The sequence below is a fragment of the Podarcis filfolensis genome (assembly GCF_964270895.1).
Source record: "Podarcis filfolensis genome assembly, chromosome: 4".
Classification (NCBI taxonomy): domain Eukaryota; kingdom Metazoa; phylum Chordata; class Lepidosauria; order Squamata; family Lacertidae; genus Podarcis; species Podarcis filfolensis.
The window spans coordinates 23,039,288-23,063,422 of NC_139607.1; the positions used below are offsets into that span (position 1 = coordinate 23,039,288).

Here is a 24,135-nt window from a genome sequence, read left to right on the forward strand (position 1 = left end):
TTAAGAAAGGTTTCAAGTTAAGAATGGACCTTCAGAATGAATTAAGTTCGTAACCAGAGGTACCACTGTATTTGTTATGTACTGAAGTTCTCACCCTGGGCCAGCAGGGGGATACTGTAGATAGTTTTCACTCAGGTCCGCATATGCAAATAAGGAATTGAAAGTGACGTTCAGTGATTGGATAGTTACAGAAAGTGGTTACTGTTGCGTCGTAGTGGAGCACTATATAAGCAGGCTGGCTGAACCGTTGAGTTCAGTTCTGTTCTGGCCTGTGAATAAACAAGACCTGTTTGAAGAATCGCTGTGTCGTCAGATATGTTCACCCACAACTTAACAGTATTGAATAACATATGGTACACAGTTTTAACGTATAAGAATTGTACATAGTGATATTTTTCTAGAAAAGGAGGTGCCAGAACGCACGATGAGCGCCTTCCTTGTTCTCTTAGAATGGCAATGGCACCCACCTGAGAGTGCCGGAACTGAGTTCTGGTGAGTTCCAGCTGAAAAAGACCCGTTTGTACATGTTTTACAGTTTTATTGTTGTACGATGCCTGGTGGGCCTATCAGGTTGAAAGGTGGACTATAAGTGATTGAAGGAATGAAGGAATTATGACTTCTGACCCGTAGTAATTTGCTGACCTATCCAGAAGTCAGTTCTGAACCTGAATGGCAGTTGCCTGTGTGGACATTTTGATGTTTTCTTAGATGGTAAAAACAGGAAGTTAATAAGCCATTAGTAAATGAAGAAGAGAGCAAAATTTGCATTTAGCAACGTTCAAAAATTCACTGAACCAAATCTGGCAATAACCACAGAGCCGCAGTGTTGATTCTGATATTCAGAACTAGAGCTGCATGGCTGTAGCTGGGGGCGGGGGGGGGGGGTGCGGGGAGAAATCATTACATCGACACATCAGCAACTACAGCTCCACCGCATTCTAATTGGCAGCTGCAGTTCTGCTTTAGTTTCAGACACATAATTCATGCAGGAGAAATACTTAAGAGAAGTATTTAAATATTTACAAACCTTTCTCATGCAGCAAGTAGGTCAAGAGAGAAACACACCAACGTCGGGGAGAGAATGCAGCAGGATATCTTTGTTATATTTGTTCTACTCTCTCGCCTGCTCTTTGCAGGCAAAAGAATTGAATAAATATAATCCTTTATGATTTGGCCAGTTTCGCTGCCCCATTTAAAAAAATAAAAACTGTACATTTCCAGAAGGTCCCTTGGAAATGTAACCTCTACATAAATTGCTAAGATAATTTATTTAGCAGCGTAGACACAAAGTGAGAGCTTGCCCCCTTGAGCACGGAATTTGAACTCGGGTCACCATGCTATCCTCTGACAAAAAGAAAGGGGGCAGAGGAGAAATACTGTTTCCCCTTATTTTTATTGTAGCTGATATTATTCCACAGTACGTAAATAATCTTGTGAATGCCTGAAGATTTACATTCATAAGAAGAAGTAGCTATCAAGGTTTCCTTGTCAACATACAAAATCAATTAAAACAGCAAGCCTACCCAAACACACATGAAAGTAAGTCCTATTAACCTCAATGTGATTTCCATCCCAATAAACATAATTGGAGCTGGACAGCATGGCACATCACAAGACCCTCAAAGCCCTAATGATATCTACAGCAAGATTGCAGGGGGTTCCAGGTGCTTACCCAGGGCCATGTTTTAAGAAATATGGTTAATTTTACACATATTTACACCAGAGGTTTTCGATGGAGGGAGACCAGAATTTACAGCATTTGCAACTCAAGAGGGGTTTGAGTAATGCAGAACTGGATTTCCAAAGCATTGTGAGCTTCTCTGTACTTCTGTCCCAACCTGCCACGATGGTTCTGACCTCCAGCCACCGCATGGAGTTTAACCAATTTCCTGCTTCTCCTTCCCAGAAAACCTTTTGCCAAGCAACTCCTCCCCTTCTCCCCCCACCCTAGTTTTGAAAAGTGACAATTTTTATGTGTGACACCACACCAACATTGCCCTGGCAACCTCCCCCTTGGTTACCTGTAGGGTCTTTTGTCTTGTAGATGGATCATCATCTCTCCACCTGCCCCTCTAAGCAAGCTCAGCCCATCAGCTCTGATTAAGCCCCAGCATCCAAAAATCTGGAGGGAAAGATCTGGCGCCCAGGTATCTAGAGGATCCCTGTTTCCCTACTAACCTGTAACAGTAACCAAAGACATAAGTGGATGGATTTTCTGGTTCAGTTTCTATTGGTCACCTACAAGTCACAGCAAAAGGCTGCCAATTTTTAAATATTTTTTAGTATTCTATGTTCAGAGTATGTTATTTTATTTTAATTTTTGATTATTTTATCTGCTGGTTATTTATAGCATCTGCATATGTGTAGTTTTTGTTGTATGTTTTAGAGAATTTCCCTCTCTTTTAGAATCTTTTGATTCCTTATTGCAAAGTGCTTCAAGATTTTATATACAGGTGACTCTCCACTTATGTGGGGGTTACGTTCAGGGCCCCAGTGTGCATAAGCAAAATTTGTGCAAGTGGGGAGGCTCGTCAGAATGGAGAACTAGGGCAAAAGGGCATCAAACATACAGTACTTCGCACCCCCCCTTTATTCTGTACCTTTGCCTCCAGATCACCAGAAAGGGCAGGGAACAGTGCAATTGAGCCCACTGCAATACAGCTGTTGAGCAAGGTAGCGCAGCAGCAGAGAGAGCTCTCAGGTGCCATTTTAGAGCCCATAAGTTCCTTTTTCAAGCTCTTCAAACCTTCTATTTCCAGACTGATATCCTCTTTGGGCTCGAGGGAGGGGGATGTGTGTGGCTCACGAGCCACTAGGACTTTCCACCTCTCTCCCAGCATATCCAGGTTTGAACAGATGTAATTGTTTATTTCCCAGTGATGCATGTATACGCAGTGATGCACAAGTGTGGGTGCCTATATTCATTCATTTATTTATAGATAGATAGATAGTATAAGGTATATAGATAGAGAAGATTGTAAGTGGTCTATAAGTTGACTAAAAATAAATGAAATGAAATTTGGCCCTAAAGAATATTACCAACACTTACTAACTTCTCTATAATTATTTATTCAAGCCAGAAAGAGCTTGGCAAACTTAATTTCCCCACATCTTGAAATTGAAGAACTGGACTTCTTTAGGATAGGGGTTTGGGGTGGGTTTTGGTTAAAAAATAATATTTCTATCTAATAATGGAGCCTTTCCCAGCAACTGTAACACACACACACACACACACACCAAGCTGGCAGTTCTTATTTTATATCATAAATCTTACTGACATTGAGGAGGCAAGTAGCGCCTATTTCTTTGCCAGAGAGATCTTTTTTTTAGATGGAATGAGAAGTTATTGCAACGTCACATTTTAAAAAAAATATTGCTGATAAGTTATCAGCACTTAGCCTGTTTCCCAAGGGGCAAAGAAATATTGTGGGAGTTGCCACATGTCAGCTGGACCTTTTTAAGAAGCATTAGTCAGTAAACCCAAAGGACTACCTAAAAGCAAGAGGCGCCTTTCAAAAACCTCACTAACTATCCATTACAACAGCACCTCCCCATTTCATAACACATTCAGTACTCCCTAATACTTAGTTCATTAGTATGGGCACCCTATTTGCTTGTAAAGTCCTAAAACCAAATATATGATGTGCTAATCAAGATGGCAACATTGTTCAGCAGACGTTGAAATTAAGGCTTGCTTTGATATTGAACAGCAATATTTCAGATGGATAATGTAACGAAAGAAGGAAGGAAGGAAGGAAGGAAAGAAACAAACAAAGAAAGAAAGAATTTAGTCTTAGAAAAGTTTAAAGACCACAAGAATAATCTTCTATTAGTGCAATATTGCTTTACCTGGCAATGTAATGATTTGAGAATGTCACCTTGACAGCATGAAAAATATCTTCTAACAACTGAACCAATAAAGCATGGTGGATAATTGTTTGCCTTTTCCCTTGGGTATGGCTCTTTATTCAGCTTTCAAATGTATTCAGTGCCTTTGGGCAAGTCAACCCAAGCCTTTAAGCCCTCATTGTGGGCTTCCTAAGGACATCCAACTTGCCACTGGGAGAAAAAGATTAAGGCAATGGTCCTCAAAAGGTGTAGCAGGAGATCATGGCCAAGATTCAAGGACAATCAAAGAAACATATAAACCTTACAGTGGAATATAGTATAGTATCAAAATAATGGTGTTTTTTATTTGTAGAATATGGGTAGATAACTTTTCAAAAGGAGAGCAAGAACATCATGTGATACTGCAAGGTCACACCTTTCACTGAGTTTGTAAACATACTGAATGTACCTATGTAAGAGGCTCGTTTAAATTTTATTCTGGGAATGGTTCATGTTCCTATGTAGCTGCATTGTTTTGTACTTCCTGGATGTCCCGTGATCATATTATAAAGTATTTGTGTTCTATGTTATAAATCCAGCACTTTTTGTTTTCCAATATATTTCTTATCCATAAAAAATTTGGTGTGGTGCAAGCAAATTTTTATTCTGAAAGTGTGGCCCAGAGTAAAAAAGTTTGAGAACCACTGGACTGAGTGAAATCTCAGTCTGATCCAGCAAATCTCTCACAGTGCTCTTCAATCTCTCCCCTTTCACCCCAAAAGTTTTCCCAAAAGCTCTTTGAAAGACCTATTATGAGGACAGTATTCCACCTCAGAATCACAGAGTTGGGAGGGACCTCAAAAGGTCATTAGTCAAAGGCCCTGCTAATGCAGGAGGCCTCCAGCCCTGATCAATGGCCAGCTTCTACTTAAACGCCAGCTTAAATTAGCAATTGCCTCAATGGCTTGACGCACAGGGAGATTGAGACAAATTGAGAATAGAGTGGGAGGAGGCAAAGAGTTAAAGCACCCCACCCATACCGGGGTCCTAAACTGGAACAGGGCCCTTATGCCTGTCACTTGCCTTTTTAAAAGCCGTTTGAAAACTGTGCAGAATGGCATTGTGTCTAGTGTGACCTTTAAGAGTCCAAATCAGTGAAACTAATGCTCTCCTAGAAAGCTTCACAGCACAAGAGTTAAAGTATTTCCCATTCTTCCAAGGGGGGCAGAATATCAATATCCTACTGGATTCATGTTATAATATCATCTAGATTATGATTATGATTACAATCACACCTAGGACTTGACCATCCAGCACTTGAAAATCCATTGGAGATTATTATTATTTTTACAGTGTTTTTCATTATAAACCTTGGATATCGTACATTTAAAGAAGCCTCTCAGTTTACTGACACAACTAACATTAGTCTCTTTTATGTCACAACACTTTTAGAAAGTTGCTCCAACTAGATTTCATTTTCAGAAATCCTGAACTTTCAAAATTAGCTTCCAAGTGCAGAAATAGATCCAGCTGCTGTTTTCAGATTTTTCCTCAGAGTCAGAAAGAAATCAAATTATGTACAGGCAAGATCTGATTACTGGAGCACTGCTTTTCTTCAAGGAACAGATCTGGTTTTGCCCCTTCCTTTTAAACAATACTATTGCCAAAAACAGGTGCATCCACGAATTTTACTGTTATAATAACTACAAACCCACACATTTCACAGTAGTTATCAGTGTAGAGTCCAACTGCACTCAGCACAAATTTCAGCAACAGCTTGTTTAGTTTTGCCATCTACCTTATACATGTGAAGTAGAAGTAATTAGTGCAATGGACAGAAATAAAGGATTCTGTGGCCCCTGAAGCTAAGCCGAGAGAGCTGTCATTGCAATTATCCGAACTTAAATTGTAAGCCAAGGAGGAGGAACCTGTTGCCCTCCAAATGTTGCTGGACTATAAATCCTATCATCCTTGACCACTATGAGATTGGTAATGGCGACACAGATAACTCTCAGCAATCTATACCCAACTCTAATCACCCATTGGAGACACACACAATTTGTGACCCACAAAGCAGAACATAGCTTCCTAGCATAATTTTCCAAGAACTAAAACAAAATAAAGCATTCCCTGTTTTTCGCTGCCTGACTAGGACTGGAAAAGTTGTGGGTGTTGTCAGTCACCTACAAGGATCCACCAAATGGCTGGCTTCATGGGACACACATACCGTATTGTACACATTTAATCTACATAGTGGATTCAGTACTAGGGAACTCAGAAGGAATAAATCAGCAACCAATTTATCCTCTTTTGTGTATTACACAGCGGGCCCTTTCAGAGCAAACTTAGGCTGTTTCAAGAAAGACAACTTTTCCTTTTCTTTTTCTCCTTAATGAGTTCCCAGTTGGATTCATAGAATATTGACCCTCTTGCCTATCTACAAAAGCTGGTCTGTGAAAACTGCACATTCCTCTATTTATATATCTGGTCCTGAGAGATGTTTGCTGCTTTTGTTTTAACAAAATCTGTTTGCAGGAGATAGCCAACGTAGATTTAGATTTGGCAAATCAAGGTTCAAATCTTGAGCTTGGGGGGTAACCTTGTTTTCTTCCAGTCAGCAGCTTAATATTGTAACAGGTCATTGGCAAAAGTTGTTGTTTTTTTAAACTTATCAGATTTCACCTGAAAATGGTCAATATATATTAAATGGTGGCAAGGTGGGGTATGGGCTGGCATTTAGATGATAACAATATTTTGTGGATGCTCCAAAAACGTTTCATGGGTGAATACCACTGATTCCACAATAAACACCTGCCTGGAAGTTGCCCATATGAAATGAAAACAACAACTTGCTTTGTTTGGAGAGTGAGCTAACTGAAGACTGGAAAGCACTATTTTAAAATTATATTATAAAGAGTTAATCAAAATGCAGTGCTGGAATTAAAATATCCTGGGTTATTGCTTCCTTGGTAATTTATGACTCTTCTACAATGATATTAATCATAAATTAATTTTTTGGGGGAGAGAACTCAAAATAGAATGCAGAGTTTATAAAAGCGAGAGAAGTAACTATACAACTTTTAGAGGACAACTGAAGGCAGCCCTGTATAGGGAAGTTTTTTTATGTTTGATGCTTTATTATGCGTTTGTATTTGTTGGAAGCCACCCAGAGTGGCTGAGGAACCCAGTAAGATGGGCAGAGTACAAATGTTGTTGTTGCTGCTGCTGCTGTTGCTGCTGTAGCCATGGAGAGCCTTGTGGAGCAGGCTTCTATGACATTCTAGTCCCCCCTCCCCATGCTTAGCTTTCATTTTTTTAAAAAAAATATCTCCAGTATCTTTTATTCAGGGACGTATAAGAAAAAGCATGATGTGGATGGTATTCTACTCAAGTTCTCCAACCTGCTTCCTACATCCAATGTTCTGGCCAATGAATGCAAGCCATAGGTATGACCAACAAGCACTAGGGTCTTATTTATAATTTTTTATACAATTACATTTTGATAGCAAGCAATAGAATTAAATATTCTACACAGTTGCATTCGGATCTAGGCTGTTTTGCACTAATTTATCATCCTCCCATGATAAACGCCACAGCCGTGGAAATTCTGACTACAGGCCTACAAGGACTCTGTTCTTCCCCCTAGATAGAAGCTTGTGGATGTTTCTATAGCATTTATAACCTATGGTATGTGACTCTCTCCTCAATCTACAAGTCTAGTATGATGATCAGCCCTTCCACATACAGAGAGTGCATTTTGGCTCCACTCCCTGTGTAAGAAATTTATCAGTTATCAAATGCAATGTCTACTCAGAATGAATAAATTATCCTGTGGTTATAACTTACAAAATGTATCTCTCTCTATTCACACCAAATGCATCAAGTCATTAAGATGACAATATGCTGCAAAATGATCTGAACTGTCAGGCGGAAGCTACAAGAAAAGATAAAAGAAATGAAGATTCTTCTACCAGCCTTTTTCAGCTGCTGAAGCTGTGTGTGGAAAGAAACAGAATGGCTCAGCAGCATTAAGTTGATATTGTGCAATGAATCCAGGCTTGCTCTTCATAGGAAATCAATACATTCATATGTATCAAGCTGAACAATGGCCGTCAAAGGGAAATCTTGCTTCTATGAATGCTCTGGCTTGGGTTTTATTTCTTAAATAAAAACTAGTCTTCAATATATAAAACCTATCTTAAATTGTCTTGTTCATAAAAAAAATACATGATCTTATTGGATGAGTTGAGTATACTGTATTGTTTCAATAAAAAACTAAGTGAAGAAGAAGAGGAGGAGTTTGGATTTGATATCCCGCTTTATCACTACCCTAAGGAGTCTCAAAGCGGTTCACATTCTCCTTTCCCTTCCTCCCCCACAACAAACACTCTGTGAGGTGAGTGGGGCTGAGAGACTTCAGAGAAGTGTGACTGGCCCAAGGTCACCCAGCAGCTGCATGTGGAGGAGCGGGGACGCGAACCTGGATTTGAAATTCAAAAATCAGCTTCGGTATGCTATTTCTGAGCTTGCTGGGTTGTGTACTGGAACAGAAACCATCAGTAAGAAGGACTTACATTAGCTCAGTTTGATATATTTGCTATCAGTCGCATACCTGGCATGGCTTGGGAATTCAAAGAAACTATTAAAAAAAATCATTGCAGTTTTGCAATTAGCAATTAAAATCAATGCAGTTTTGAAAGCTGCAGTCCACCGTCTTGGTGCAAAATGGCAACCAATTGTGTCCAAACATAGATGCAAACCTGCTCCTTCTTAAGAACAATCATGCAAATTTTGGTTAAAATCTGTGTGGTTTTTAAAAGTTCAGTCCCCCATCTTGATTCAAAATTGGGTCCAATTGTATCCAAACGTAGGCAAAACCTGCTCCTTGATCTCAGGATCCTAGCAAACAGACACACAAATTGTACAGAATACACATACGAATACACACACACCTTTGCATGTGTTAGGCAAGTGCATGTTTCTCGCAACATGTGTCATAAATGTACCCATATCATAAAGCTGGAAATGGTTGCATCCCTGCAGCATTAACCTGTTCAGCAACCCATAAACTACACATTGTCGATATGCCAGGGAGGGCAAACAAAGTGCTAGTTCAAAAACGCTCTTTCTTAAAAGCATCAACCTGCCACAATTCAAAGACCTCTCTGGTGATGTTCTATTTCCACTTTAGCCCCTCTCCCAGTTTGAAGGCTGATTCACCCATTAGTTTTTTTAGGTGTTTGCCTAAAAATGTTTAGTGTGAATGAAATGCAAACACATATATCATACAGGAACATACATCAAGTATTCAGGATTCGCCGTGGCTCCCTATCAAATGTACACTAGCAGGCTTGCTGCTAAGTAATGTGTGAGAAACATATTAAGTGCACAGTCAATGCTCTCTTTTCTCATCCTTTCTAACTATCCAGCTTCATCTTAGCCTCCATTTTATCATGGCTACACAGCAGTCACCAGATCACAGCCTTAAATACAGCTAAATATTAATTTAAAATATACCAGTAACTTAAACTGTAATTCTGTGGAGATATAAGACGTTTAAAGTGCAACAGAAAGTCCTGCTACACTTTTTGCCACTCCAATAAATATTTTTTATTCATCAAAAGCAATGCACAATGAATAATCCGGAAAGTTGTAGCTATTTCCTCAGCTGCAAATAATATCAAAGCATTTTGCCTGTACTGAGTCAGCACTCTTCAAGCTGAAGCACAGGGGAGCTTTAGTGAGGCTGGAATAATTAAAATCCCATCAAATAAACAACCCCTGGGTTTGATGGTTAGTGTGCTTTCCTGCCAATATGTTGAACCTGGGTTGTAAAATGCTGCCGGAGGAATGATCACATTGAATGAGATGTAGATTCTTAGTCCAATAATGGTTTAAGTCCAGTTTAACACTGGTATTATCAGACACTTTAAAGGACAAGGCAAGGATGCCTATAAACAGAAACTTGCAGTTTGCTATGCCAATATGGGAGAAATCAGTCATAACTAGGCCAAATGGCAGCCCTAATCATGGTGTCACTATTCTATGCCATATTTGAACATGCTTATTATTTTCTAGATGCTTTGTGAATAGGTCTTCCATTGATTCAGTGGCCACATTCAAATCGCAGCATCTCTGCTTAAAAGTAGAAGATGAATTTACATTTCATGCAGCCCACACAACCGCTTCACTCTTCTCTTGAAGCAAGCAGGGAAACAAGGCACAAAGTTTCAGTTAACCACAGGTTTCTGTTGCATCCTAAACAGGAAACGATATTTTGGCTTGTTTGGAAGCTGTTAACCATCAAGACGTGCTTTAAAGTGGATTTAACATCCTGCTTGTTGGGTAGCCATTAATCATAGTTTCCTAGTTTGGGAGGTAACAGGAAACTATGGTTAATTGCACCTTCTTAGCTTGCTTCCCTGCTCAAGCAAAGAGAAAAGCAAAGCAGCTGTTTGCATGTGTAGAAGGCTCATTCATATCTCTGCTTATAAGGGTGAGATGTGATAATCTGAACACAACCAGCGTATTCTATCCACCACTCTTACTTGCTATCATATTTGTTTTGTTTCATCTGGATACTGTTCTCCTTTGGTTCTTTGTTTCTGAGGGATAGCCCTTCACATTCTTCATTTTTTTGTCATTTCAGATATCATAAAATTGTAGACTTGGAAAGGCCCCAGAGTCCAACCTCCTACAATGCAGCAATATGCAGCTGTATCTAAAACCCCTTCTCTGTTTATTATTGCCTTCCATGTCACATGGAACCCAAAGCTGCAAAAACAGGCACAGTATATGTTGTGCAATGAGATAAATGTAAATAGACACAAATGTTATGGGACAACACCCCAACTTATTGTTCAGGTCAGTGGCTAGAGCTAGAGTTTAAAGTGCTACAGCTGAAATATAATGCTTCCATTGATCAGGCAGGCATAAACCTTTCCAATCTGGGGGCTTCATACAACCTGCTAGTCACAGGAGCCCAAGTGGCACACCTTTCTCTGCCCACAAAAGGCTCTGGAAGCTCACTAGGCAAAGACACAGCAACCCACACCGTAAATAATAAACAATATAAATAAATATGGCATATGGTGTTTCAGAAGAGTCAGATGATTAAGCAACACAACCGCCCTTGATTCTCCAGAATCGCAGCTCGTGAGGCTCCAAGGAGGAAGATGTATTTTTAAGACTCATGTGAACAAAGCCAACTTCTTGGTCATAGCTTGCTTACCCTGTTTATTTATACACCTCCAAGTTGAACAATTTATTAACCCACCCACTTTACTTTAAATGTGTATGTACTTTCACACAGACACACAACCAAGTGCGAACTGATTTAAAGGTGTTTGCAAATATGTACACACCCATGACAGGCTCACAATATCATATTTATGTCAACCAAATAAAACGCAAATCCCATAAATTCTAATATTCAAATCTAAGATGATCCCAGTTCAAGCTAGCATATGGTACTTATCATTCACTCAAATTTCTCACAAATACTGCTGCTTAATATTCACTTTTGTGAGTGAATCTCCATAAGAAGTGGGTCAATATAAAGTGCATATGAGGTTCCTTGATTCTGGCCGGGAGGTGTGTATGTACATGATTTACTCATAGTCAGTGCATCAGATTGATTTTTTTCAGATTGTGTATGATTCTGTTTTTCAATGACCATTGAAATTGATCATTGTCATTTATCAGACAAATACAATTTTTCACTCAGACTATTTCCTTGTATATATTCCAGGTTGATTTCCCCCCCTATGCAATCAAAACTTCAGAACGATCAGATTGAACTTATTATAAACTATCGAAGTTCATATCCAGGATCAATAACAAAATGCCAAGATAAATGGCAGCTGTGCCAAACACCACTGTCTAGAATGCTTTTGATGGAGCTGAAGTGGCCACTAAGCTACAAAATAAAGAGAGATGCAAAAATGTCATAAATAAGGCTGCAATCTGTTTACCTGGGAATAAGCCCCACTGAACTAAATAGACCTTACTTCTGAGTAAATATGTTTAAGATATTAATAACTATAGATAGTTTGTGACATTAGTCTAATTTAAAAAATGGAACTGTATGCACTAATCACTTATATGCAGAAGCAAATGCCATTAATAGCAAGATAGTAGTGACAGTACCATTTTCATGAGCAAACCATAGTAATCAGCCCAAATGAACAAATCTTACCTAAGTGTAACTTCATTTGCTCAAATATATCTCCTAGCATTTTGCCTCTTCCCTTCCCCTCACTTGTTAGTTCCTCCCACTGTTTAAATGTAAATGTATACTGTACTTTCTTCAGTACAGTCCTGTGGTTTATTAATTTTAATTATTACTTTGTGGACTTTAGCGCTGCTTTGTAAATAAAAATTGCCATTGTTGCTATATGCACATTCTTTCTAAGAGGAGTTAATACTCTCAAAGTTATATAGTGCAGTACATTTGATCACAGAACTCTTCTCTTGCTCTTAGTGGTTATAACAAACAACACGGGTATTTTAACTGTAGTTAAAAAAACCCAAAACCTGCTATGCATTAGATGGTTAAAAAGTACCATCAAGATGATTTGAGAAAGCTTTCTGTAAAATGTGAGGAATGCATTCTTGTGAGCACAAACAACTCAGGTGCTTAAATCAAATGTACAGTGGTACCTCGGGTTAAGAACTTAATTTGTTCCGGAGGTCCGTTATTAACCTGAAGCACCACTTTAGCTAATGGCTCCTGCTGCCACCGCACCGCTGGGGCACAATTTCTGTTCTCATCCTGAAGCAAAGTTCCTAACCCGAGGTACTATTTATGGGTTAGCAGAGTCTGTAACCTGAAGCGTATGTAGCCTGAAGTGTATGTAACCTGAGGTACCACTGGATATAAATTGTAGAAAGCAAAAATGTTGGGATCTGTTGACTGGGAATCGCTAATGTACAACATTCTTGTATATTTGCATTCCAGAAAAATGTATTTTAATGTTTGTACTTAAAATGTCCATAAGGCAACATCAAGTTGGTGAAAATCTGCCAGATACTCTAGACTAATAATGGAAATATAACTGTTTTATGTGCATATAGTATAGCAGTTTCCCAAAGCATTTACGTTTGGAGGCTTCCGGTTCAGCTATGCCTTAATGGAGGCAGCCCCCATGACAGCGGGAGATTGTTGGCAAAGGAAAAACAAAGATGATTCAGGATAAATCATCCCTGCAAATTCCCCCCAGGGACGGGGGTGAACAGGCTTCACTCGGAGTTTGTCTTGGTACCTGACTCGGTTTGAATTTGAGATAAGACTTCATTCAGTGCAAAAGACGGTGGGGGGAAGAGCCTACGGAGTTTCTTTATTTAAAATTTGCTTCTCTGCATTAATGATTTGGCAACCCTCCTCTGAATGTTAGTTCAAATTATATTTGTACAAGTGAGGATGAAAGAAATTGGATTATAAATATGGAATATAACATCAAACGCTGCCAAAGAACTGATAAGGTTCTTTCTTGAGTCATCTGCAGTTTGACAGTCCGCTCTTCTTCCCAGGTTGAGAGGGAAAGTGGTGACAACAGTTTATTTACTGGGACAGAGTGACTTCTGCAGCTGTAGTTAAAGTTCTTGGTACAAAACAACAAAGCAGGGGACGGAGCAATGGAGAAATTTCTGTAACTACAATGGGATATCAGTTCCGCCCAAGGCATGACAGATAACAGCAACAAGCGGGGGAAAGAAAGACATAACATCTTACAATGACAGGAAGAAACACCATGGACAGAATAATTGCCATACACAGGAAGAAGAAGGATATAGTTTGAGTTCCTCACTTGCAGTTTTATAAATCATTTCATGTGTCAACATGAATATAAGTTATTAATATTGCCGTTGTTGAATAAGGGAGTATTATTGTGACCGGAATGTAATTGAAACTAATAAGATTTTGGGACGCAGAAATAAAGAAAATAATCAAATCAAAATCTAGCACGCGGGGGGGGGCACTCTAACTAAATTATATAATTCACTATTTGAATTGGTATTAATAATTGTATTATAAATTGGTATTGTTATAATGAAGCTATTACTGGACTGTAATTTAAAACTAATAAAATGTATTACAAAAAAAGCATTTACATTTGGAAGCGGAACAAGTAAATTATAGCTCAGCCTTTATGCTATACATACATTCACAGATATAGTACACACAGCACAGGCTGCTTCCTTGGGGATCATGGGGTTGCTTGTTTTAATCTTTTTTAATTAAAATAACAACAGCATTAATTTACTTAAGCGATACAGCTTAAAACAACAACAAGAAAGCAAAGTCATGAAACACAACAGGATGCTCTGGGCTACTATGAAAATAAATCAATAAATGACTTCTTAAGGTGGAGTGGCCAAACTTCTAGGCAAAGAAAGTGATAAGAATATAAAGCACAGAGCATTCATGCACTGTAAGGCTACAACAAAATCTTGCTGCCAGTAAGCTAGTTATTGCCAAAGAAAAAAAGAAATGGAGGATAAAGGTCCCCTTCAAGTGTTCAACGATCTTTCAACCCAGACACTGAGGTCCAGCACTGAGGGCCTTCTGTCAGTTCCCTCACTGTGAAAAGCCAAGTTACAGGGAACTAGGCAGAGGGCCTTCTCAGTAGTGGCACCCACCCTGTGGAATGCCCTCCCATCAGATGTCAAAGAAATATACAACTTCAGTCATACCTCATGTTACGTCCGCTTCATGTTACGTTCTTTCAGGTTACGTCCCGCAGCAACCCGGAAGTACCGGAAAGGGTTACTTCCGGGTTTCGCCGCTCGCACATGCACAGAAGCGCAAAATGATATCACACGCATGCACAGAAGCAGTGAATCGCAACCCGTGCATGCGCAGATGCGCCACTGCAGGTTGCACTCTTTTCATGTTGCGAACGGGCCTCCGGAACGGATCTCATTTGCAACCAGAGGTACCACTGTATTTGACATTTAGAAGACATCTGAAGGTAGCCCTGTTTAGGGAAGTTTTTAATGACTGATGTTTTAATAAAAAAAATTTTTTTCTTCCAGTAGCACCTTAAAGACCAACTAAGTTAGTTCTTGGTATGAGCTTTCGTGTGCATGCACACTTCTTCAGATAGGTATTTGTAGTGTCCCCGAGCACACTTCTGGGGTGGGGAGATCCACATGACCTTGTGCTTGAATTGTATGCATTCCAGATAGGTAGTTCTTGGTATGAGCTTTCGTGTGCATGCACACTTCTTCAGATAGGTATCTGAAGAAGTGTGCATGCACACGAAAGCTCATACCAAGAACTAACTTAGTTGGTCTTTAAGGTGCTACTGGAAGGAAAAAAATTTTTTTGTTTTGTTTTGACTATGACAGACCAACACGGCTACCTATCTGTAACTGATGTTTTAATGTATTTTTAATCTTTTGTTGGAAGACGCCCAGAGTGGCTGGGGAAACCCACCCAGATGGGTAGGGTAGAAATAATAATAATAATATTATATTATTATTATTATTATTATTATTATTATTATTATTAATCCCACAGGGAAAGTATATTCCCTCTGTTGCGACCCCATTGTCATTGCCCTCCAGAAGTTGCAGGGAAGCACTCACCCTCATGGAGGGCAACTGAAGACATGATGGAGCACATTTGTGCCCATTCACCTCATGTGTCAACATCACACTGAAGAACGACACCTAAAGAAGGCACACTGCGTGGCATGTGCTAATTGCAATAATTCACGGTGCAGGCTGTTGTTGTTGTTGTTCTTATACCAGGCCTGGGTGAGATAGAAAATGAATATGGTTCTGTATGAATCTAGGAAAGGAGAAAGTAGTAAACAGTAGTGTCTGCAGAGAAGGTGAAACAAGGAGACCAAACTTTGAAGGATAGCAGTGAGAATCATGTGTTGTGTGGTGCTCAACCATCTGAAGACTATTGTCTCCAGGTCTTAAGCCCACCTCCCCTACAGTTCTTTAAGAACTAACACAGTATGTGCAGAGATGGTCTTGTGCTGGTTTTACACTTGTCTTCGTGCATTTGCTTTTTATTTACTTACTGTTTTTAGCTTTGGTTGTATTTATGTCCCACTGGTTTTTAAATCTGCTAACCACCCAGAGGGCATGGTTAATTAGACAATATGTAAAAGCCAAAAATAAATAATGACTAGGTAATAACAGAAAGTGTCGTGTTCCATGTGCATTAAAACCTCCTTGATGTTAAGTTAGCCTGGCAGATTTTCACGGTGCCGTACGCAAATGGAAATAGTTCAATAAGTTAGTACCCATTCGGCCTCGATTCCTTCAAGAGGATCTCTTGAGAAAGTTATCTCAGCTAATGAGGCCTGGTGCAATGGCCTACTTAATAATTATAGAACACCTTCCTATGAAGCACTGTCACTTAGACGGCATGAATGACTGCAAAACCTTTGCTTTGCCCTTATATCCTTGACTATCATCATTGTGAAGGTCAAGCAGTGGGAGGACTCGAGCAACCTATCACATAAACTATTTATGTTAAAGCTCTGATCTGGGTTCCTACAATCCTCTTGCTGTATACTAATTGTACTGCTATTATAAGGAAAGAGCTATGGATTACTCTCAATTTGCTGTTGAGAGTAGTTTCTGATGTCTACAGTTCCCAATTTGTATACATTAGAATAGTTACATTTAAGTTTCCAGATGTAAAGTAAATAGGAGCACATCTTCCATTTAGACAACATTAGGGATGCATCTTTTAAAAGCCAATTCACGCAGCCAATACACATCAGTTGATAATTCGTCACTCAGTTACTTCCAGCCAAGTGTGTGAATTGACCTGTGAATTAGAATTAATCTGTTTTGGCTCATTTGCATATTTATTTATTTAATGAGATTTATATACTGCTTTATTGTAATAAAAACCTACTAAGTGATTAGGCTCCTTCAGATCTCTTTGTGAGCTAAAAGGCAGGACAGAAATAAGAAAATAAAAACCCCAGAATAATGTATATATGCATTGCCTTAGTGTTCAGCTCTTTTGTGCGGTGAAGTCATTATATCATTTTAGACTTCCTGCAAACTATTTACAAGTTCCCAAAATGGCTGAAAGATTATGCCTCTCTGAAATGTCTGTTCCACACCAAAGAACACCCTCTGCTGTTGACACACCATTCTATTTCATGCCACCAGTTCAGTTAGCAGAATGTCCCTTCATTTCGCTGATATGAATTACATTTCTACTTACGCAGCATTTAGTGGAGATTATTTTTAGAACTTTCTGCAAAAGTGCTTTTACTAGTAGGCACTTAAGTCAGATGGGAAGATGGGAAAAGAGGAGAAATCAGAACATTTTAGGAAATGCTGAGAAAGAAGAACCAACTTCCATTCAATCATTACAGTTCACTCAGCTCAAGGGTAGATTTGCTTCCGGACAACCGTCGCCTTCGCTACTCCTCAGAGACTGTAGCCCTCTTTAGGCATTCAGATAGGATGTATGAAGTTCAAACTGAGGAGAGGGTGTACACAATGGATTCACCTGCAACAAGCAGGAAGGTCGAAAGAGGGCTAAGCATGTTTGGCTGAATGTGCTCAGAGCCCTCCTCGCAATTAAGAACCCTGATAGTACTGGGGTCCAAGTGCACTCTGCCAAACACACCTAGAAACTCATCCCAGATCTTCCTGCTCAACACAGGAAGTCTGGGGCTAGAATATGTCTGACACACCCAGGAATATTGGGGCCAGGGGCTGGTGCATGCACCCAACGGTGGAGCAAGTCAATCGGGCACCTGGGGAGGTGCGCAGGGCCGTGGGGCAGGGACAGCTAGGGGAGCACGCTCCATGGGGCCTCTGAGGAGTCTGCCTGCCTCCTCCCTCTCAGCCGCCCTACAGCTGAGGGGGAGGCGTCGGGCGGACTGTTTGGGGCAGCAGAGAGCCTGCGGGTGCCCAAGACACCACGTCACTCCCAGGAGAGACGCATGGCTCGGGCGTGCTTCAAGCCCCACGGTGGGTGCCGCCCGCCATTTTGTCACACACACCCCTCAGTGGTGACACCCGGGGTGACTCTCCCCCACCGCACCCCCTTCCTCTGCCCTTACATTCACGCCATCCCGAGCCTGAGTCTTTACACATTCTGCTTGAATGCCTGCAGAGGGCTATTACATTTTAAACTCTGGGTGAAGTAGGAGATTGTTTTTTCAAAATCCACACAATCAGTGTTCTATCATTCTGCACTTCAACCCCACAACTTCTTCACAATTATTTAGGGGAGAGGTCTAACACAGCTTTTTTTAATTAGCTGTGATGAGAAGGAGGGGATGCACGAGTGCTTCTGTGCAGCAGCAGAGAAAATAATGGAGGCCATGGAGACGTAGCAGAAATTGTAAAGGTTGCACCACTGGAAGAGAGCCGATGTGGTGCAGTGGTTAGAGTGTCAGAACATGACCTGGAAGACCAGGCTCAGCCAGGCACCATCTCTCAACAGGGTGGATGTGAGGATAAAATTAGGATAGGGCGATCCATGTGCCCCCATTTGAAGGAAAAGAATAAAACTGTAGTAAGAAGCAAAGAAATAAATTCCATTCAGTAGCATTCACAATAATAAGGGGTATAAATGTACAATAACAAAAGAAAGGGATACCTGAATCATATGGTGGAGCACAGAATTGATTTTTTGTGTGCATGTGATGGCAACTTTCAGACACAAGAACATCATTATATGATTAGCCATCGGCCCAAGGGGCGGCTTCCTTTCAGCTCGTACAGGCCTGGATTTTCAATAATACCCAGTCATTAGACCTGTTGCAAGCATTCAAAAGGAGGAGCTCATAAAGGAAACAGTCCATGAATGCCCATGAGCAGGATCAGGGTGAACACTACTCTGGTCACAGCCTGCTTCGAGCAGATTGAACAGAGCTGTGTTGAGCCTGATCCTGCATGTAACCTCTCGCCCCCCCCCCATATCTTCCCCTTCCCTGCAGTACCTTCCAGGTGGTGAGGATGTCACTGGGACTTCCACTTCCCCAAAGGCAAAGAAGCTGTGTTTGGAGCAAGTGGAGGAGGAGGTCACTGCTGCAGATGCTTCCAAGGTGCTTCCAGCATCTTTTCCCATTGGGGAGGCTGGTACTTACAGTCCCAAGCCCAGGCTACCAGGTGAGGAAAGAATGCTGTGCATGGCTCCTGCTGCTGTAAAACACCCGCCAAAGGTGGTCCTGCCTCAGTGGGAATGCGGTTCTTCAGCATCCCGTTCCCAGGTGGGAGGATGCAGTCAGCTGGAATGATACACAGAGCATCCTTTGTGCTCCTGAGGCTTTGAGCACATTAACTTGGAACATGAACAAAGTCCTGCCCCCTTTCAGGGGTGAACAAAGGGATGCCCATTCATTCTTACCGATCCCTGGAATTAATATTTCAGGCTTGTTCAAGCTGTGACCCAGCAGGCTGAGTGCGACTTTGCAGCCCTGTGATATATTTCGGCCTGCCAACTGCTTAGTAAGTCCCAGTTTGTTTCCATTTCAGGCAAGATAAAACCCAAGAGATTTATTAATCCCCCAGTGGACCACCATACATAGAAGGTGGATGGTGGTTTCCTTGGTGGGTTGTGAGCTGTGCTGGCCTGTTTAAAGACTCCATTAATCTTATTCTGCCCACAAACGGGGAAAACAATTTTAGCACAGCTTCTTCTAAACAAAAGAAAACATTTTAAGCAGAGGTTGGGTAGGATTCTTCAGGTGTGATTCCTGCATTACAGGGGATTTGACTACGGTAGATGACCCTTTGGATCCTTGCAATGCTACGATTCTATCATTCCTTCATTCTTCATTTTCACTGGCCAATTAAAAGCAACCAGAATGCCTAATGAAAAGGACCAGGGATTGTTTTGGGTTTAACTGTTGTTGTTTACACACTATGTTCATGTGTTAATCAACCACAACTGCTCTGACCACTAACCTTGACACAGTTCCTGCCTAAAGCTGGTCACAATGTCTCTGGGCTGCCGATTAAATTGGTGGGCTGCTGATTAATGGTTAATTTGTGGGAATGTTCAGGGATGCAGGAGAGGATATATTGTTTGATTATATCCTTTCCAACTTGTGTTAACAAGTTCTACAATTTAGCAGAGTAACATTCCCCTTTTTAAACTTGCACTGCGGATGTGTTTGCTCAGGCTCGCTAAAGCCTCTAAAACACATTTTAAAGGTAATTCCCCATTTAGTCCCTCATAAAAAGATAAGACACAACACAGTCTTCTATAAAAGTATAAAAAGAGTTTACTCACACATTCTGTTCACAATTGGATCCCAGAAGGCAGACTTAACTTAGAAAAGCAATGTACCTGGAAAGTATCCCATAAGGAGACAGCTCCTTTGTCCTCTCTTGGCTTCTTCAATGAATGTGGTCAGAGAGAGAGAGATGGCTGACCAGTTCTGCTCTTTTGTTACCTGGGCAGGTGAGGTCACGCCCACCTCTAGTCACATGCAGAGGAAGTCTTTCCCAGCTTAGGAGAAACAGGAAGTTCTGACTGGCTAGTCCAGACATCCCCTTTTATGTCCACTCTAAGGATATTGTACTTGACTGCTCTTGTGTTTCACATCCCACATAATTAACATGGCCAAAGCAGCATGTAAAGGAAGTGGCTTGAATGTATATGTGCAAAGTGAGGCATGCGCTAGTAGAATAGCTGAGGGAGAGCAAAATCCAATCAACGTATACAGATGCTGGTTGATTACTCTGTGAAAAATGTGCATCCATTCAGCCCACAATCACAACCTATCAATTTAATCATGCCAGCTGACATTTTCATAAAAGATCTGCAGGTGTGTTGGGTTTAGTCAGCCGCCATTCCACCTTCCACTAGCCAAGAGCACCACCTGCTGCAAGACGCTCAGGTAAAGCTGCTGAGTCTGTTTCCTATAATGTGTTCTTCTTTATACCTGTTTGCACTCTTATGATAATAATCAAAAAGTGATATGGTGCAGTAAACAGACAGGAAGAGCCAGAACGGGATAGCAAACATGACCACATTAGGCCATTTAACTACTGAAACCTCAATCCCATGCTTTTCTGTTGATAAAACTGCCACTAGGCAGAGCAGAGGGAGTTTGCATGCCTGGTTTTTCCAAGGTAGGCTTGTCTTGTATCTTGAAGCATGACATTTTGAAAGCCTTTTCAGCAACCAAAGGCGGGGGAGGTCATTAAAATATTTATTTTAGATGAATAAAATATTGCATTGGGCAACTGTGACAAGAATAACTTACATCCATCCTAGTTTCTTTGTAGATTGCCATCAGTGTTGCCTAGCGTCGAGAGCCTGCGCCCTTTGGGTCTAATAAACAAGCAGCCATTACCAAACCAGACAGAGCAGGTCGCTACAATATCTTGCATTAGATAAGAGAGGCAATGAAAATGCAAAAGAAAGGAGTGTGTCCTACATACTAGCTTCAAACTCATTCTCTGGTCTTTATGTATCCCAAACAGCTCCATTCACATACAAGAGGGAGGTTTGGGCAAAACTCAAAATTTACAGGAGTACCAAAGAGGTTTTGGGGTGAGGGTGGGGAATCCAAAAAAAGACCAGGCAGAAAGGTTGTTTTCTCCTGCTTTGGGGGATAGGACTCACACCAATGGCTTCAAGTTACAAGAAAAGAGATTCCTACTAAACATACGGAAAAACTTTGACAGTAAGAGCTGTTCAACAGTGGAACAGTCTTGCTCAGGAGGTTGTGGACTCTCCTTCCTTGGAGATTTTTAAGCAGAGGTTGGATGGCCATCTGTCATGGATGCCTTAGCTGAGATTCCTGCATTGCAGGGGGTTGGACTAGATGACAATTGGGTCCCTTCCAGCTCTATGATTCTATGAATTAAACATACGCAGTAATCACAGGCTGACTGTAGGAAAGGATGATGGAAAATCAGAAGAGGAGGAAATGGAATAGGTCTGGAAGTCCAGCATCTTGAGCAGAAGTACTCCACGCTGTAATATTTTAGTGCAAGCCCCATTTATACTGTGTTATTTTTACCGAGTAGTCTGTGTGTAACTGTAAAGCAATACATGAAGTTGTTATCAGGTTAGACAGGGATGCATAACCTGTTGCCCTCCAGGTGTGGATGGACTACAGTTCCCATCATCCCTGCCCTTTGGTCATGCTGATTGTGGCTGATGGTTGTTGGAGTCCAACAACATTTGATGGGCCACAGAATCCCTATTCCCGAGGAAACAAAATTCAAAAAGCTGCATAATCAGAGAGCATTATCACGGTAAAATTAACATTAACTATAAAAAATGTAACAATACTTAAATAATAGCCCAGGGACATACACAAAGCCCAAACAACCCTTTGTTATAGAGATCAAACTAAGTGATAACATTCCAATGTTCACCAGTACAAAGAGCTGGATGTAGCTCATTCCCATATTTCTGACAGCCAGATTCTGTTATGTACAGATGACTAATTAGGATTTAGTAACCAATATCCTGCTCTAGGTCCAAAGAGTTACTGATCCTCTAAAACTACTTGCTATTTTCTTAAAAATACCAAAACATTGTCTATAAGGTTAAAAAAAGCATACAGTTGAAACAGAAAGAAGGGGACATATCATCTAGCAAGCCAAGAAACATTTGCCCTTAATATCTTCCATTCATCTTAAATGCACCTTTGGGGTGTGTTGTGGGGATTTTCCCTTTGTTTAAAACCTTTCCACTAGTTTGTGCAATTAAGGGCCTTTGCATTAACTAATTTGCTCTTGGAACCAACAACTTCCACCTTACAGGTATGTATAGCCCTTAATCTCTTTTTACCTGAAAATGGCTCTGTGGTTGACTATAGGCAGGTCGTAATAACTCACTAGGCTAGATTGAAGCCAGAGGTTCCTAACTGATGTCTGTGAGCTTGAATAGTCCTATAGAGCGAAACAACAGACACCAAGATGGAACCTGTTCTGTAAACTCTTGTTCTCGCTTTCACAACAACTTTCTTGAAAAGCTGCAATCTCTTGCCTGCAGAAATCTGCCTCATGAACAGAATCAACCAATTTTTCTCACCAGAGCAGCTTTGACATATTTAAAATAGCATGTTGTAATTCCTACCTCCCATCAATCCTATTCTCTGAGAAGTTTCTCCACCTTTGGTGCCATTTAGAATTAGTGACTACAGCGTGGTAAGCAACACTCCATTGATTTTTTGCCAATTTTATTTACCTTAACACTAAAAGTGCCTCTGTGCTTCAGCAACGGAATTTGGCTTGTTTCCAAACAAAACTCCAGTTACTTAACTGGAGTTCCTCTGGTAAGCATTTATTGCAATACTTCTTAGGGTGCTTCCAGATGTGGACAATTTAGCAGCATACTATCACTGCTGTTTAAACTGGAACTGGAATACCAACTTGGCTTCCAGACAACTAACATTCTAGCCAAGAAGGCAGTTCTTTTTTCTCCAGGGGTAGTGATTTTCACTGTAAGGAGGGAAATTGTTGAGTACTTCCTCACTCACTCATTGCACTCCTGTTCTGGACATGATTTCCCCTGGCTACATTTGAGGGTGGAGGAATTGATATAAAGGCATTGCTGTTAGGGAAGGGTTAAAGTGATAGAGTTGATTTCTAGAGAGAGGAGACAGACCACTGACAAATCAATAAGGCCAGCATAGCAGTGCAATAGGTCATCTACACCTGGGGAAACAATAAAGCAGGAGTTACCGGTACCTATTTTGAAGATAACATAAGAAGGCACCAGTTTTGGAACATTATGCACAAGTTATTATAGGAAACATCTCAACAGGCAAATCTGGTAACTTGACTAAGTAACTAATTTTCCTCCTTTAAGTATTAGTGGATTCAAAAACAGAAATTTCCCCTAAAAGGGGGGAAATAAGTTAACACCTTAATGCACAGTTAAAATGCTGACACTCTCCAGACTGTCATGAGATTAGGCCATCCTCAGTTGTGGCCCCATTCTGCAACTTTGAAAGGGACGGCTGTCACACTCTTGGACAGAATGCCTTACCCACCATGGCAATATCTTTTTTCTGATCTGCTGGCTCAACCTGATCTGGGTTGCTGGTGAAATGATTCAGCATTGATGTGGCATGGATTCAGATGCAGGTTTCTGCCTAAGAGGTCAGTTCCAAACTAAAGAAAGCTCTTGATAACTTCTCCCCAACAGATCAATGTGTCAGATAGCTTTTTTTTATAGACTTAAATGTTTCAAAGTCTCTCCTGTTGCATGGAAATTACATTGTTTTCAGTTGTATAATAGGAAAAATCAGTTCATTTCAGACTAACTATTCAAATGGTATTCTGATCTGACTTCATTAAGAAATTATACGCAAACCACAACTTGCACATCTTGTGACC

At 40.6% G+C, this 24,135-nt stretch overlaps 1 protein-coding gene across 3 annotated transcripts in view; it reads right to left on the reverse strand.

Annotated features, from left to right (window-relative positions):
• The window catches only part of FGF14 (fibroblast growth factor 14), a 293,565-nt gene that overhangs the window by 226,660 nt on the left and 42,770 nt on the right, over positions 1-24,135 (reverse strand). The window contains exon 1 of one of the 3 annotated variants that reach the window (XM_083611072.1): positions 18,768-18,832. The exons of 1 other annotated variant lie outside the window; for it this stretch is intronic. Coding sequence is in view for 1 of the 2 variants with exons in the window: in XM_083611071.1 (XP_083467197.1) it covers positions 1,028-1,036 (9 nt within the window). In the remaining variant the exon portion in view is untranslated. Of the gene's footprint in view, positions 1-1,027; positions 1,134-18,767; positions 18,833-24,135 lie in introns of those variants that run through there. One more of the 3 variants, XM_083611071.1, reaches the window with a different exon arrangement.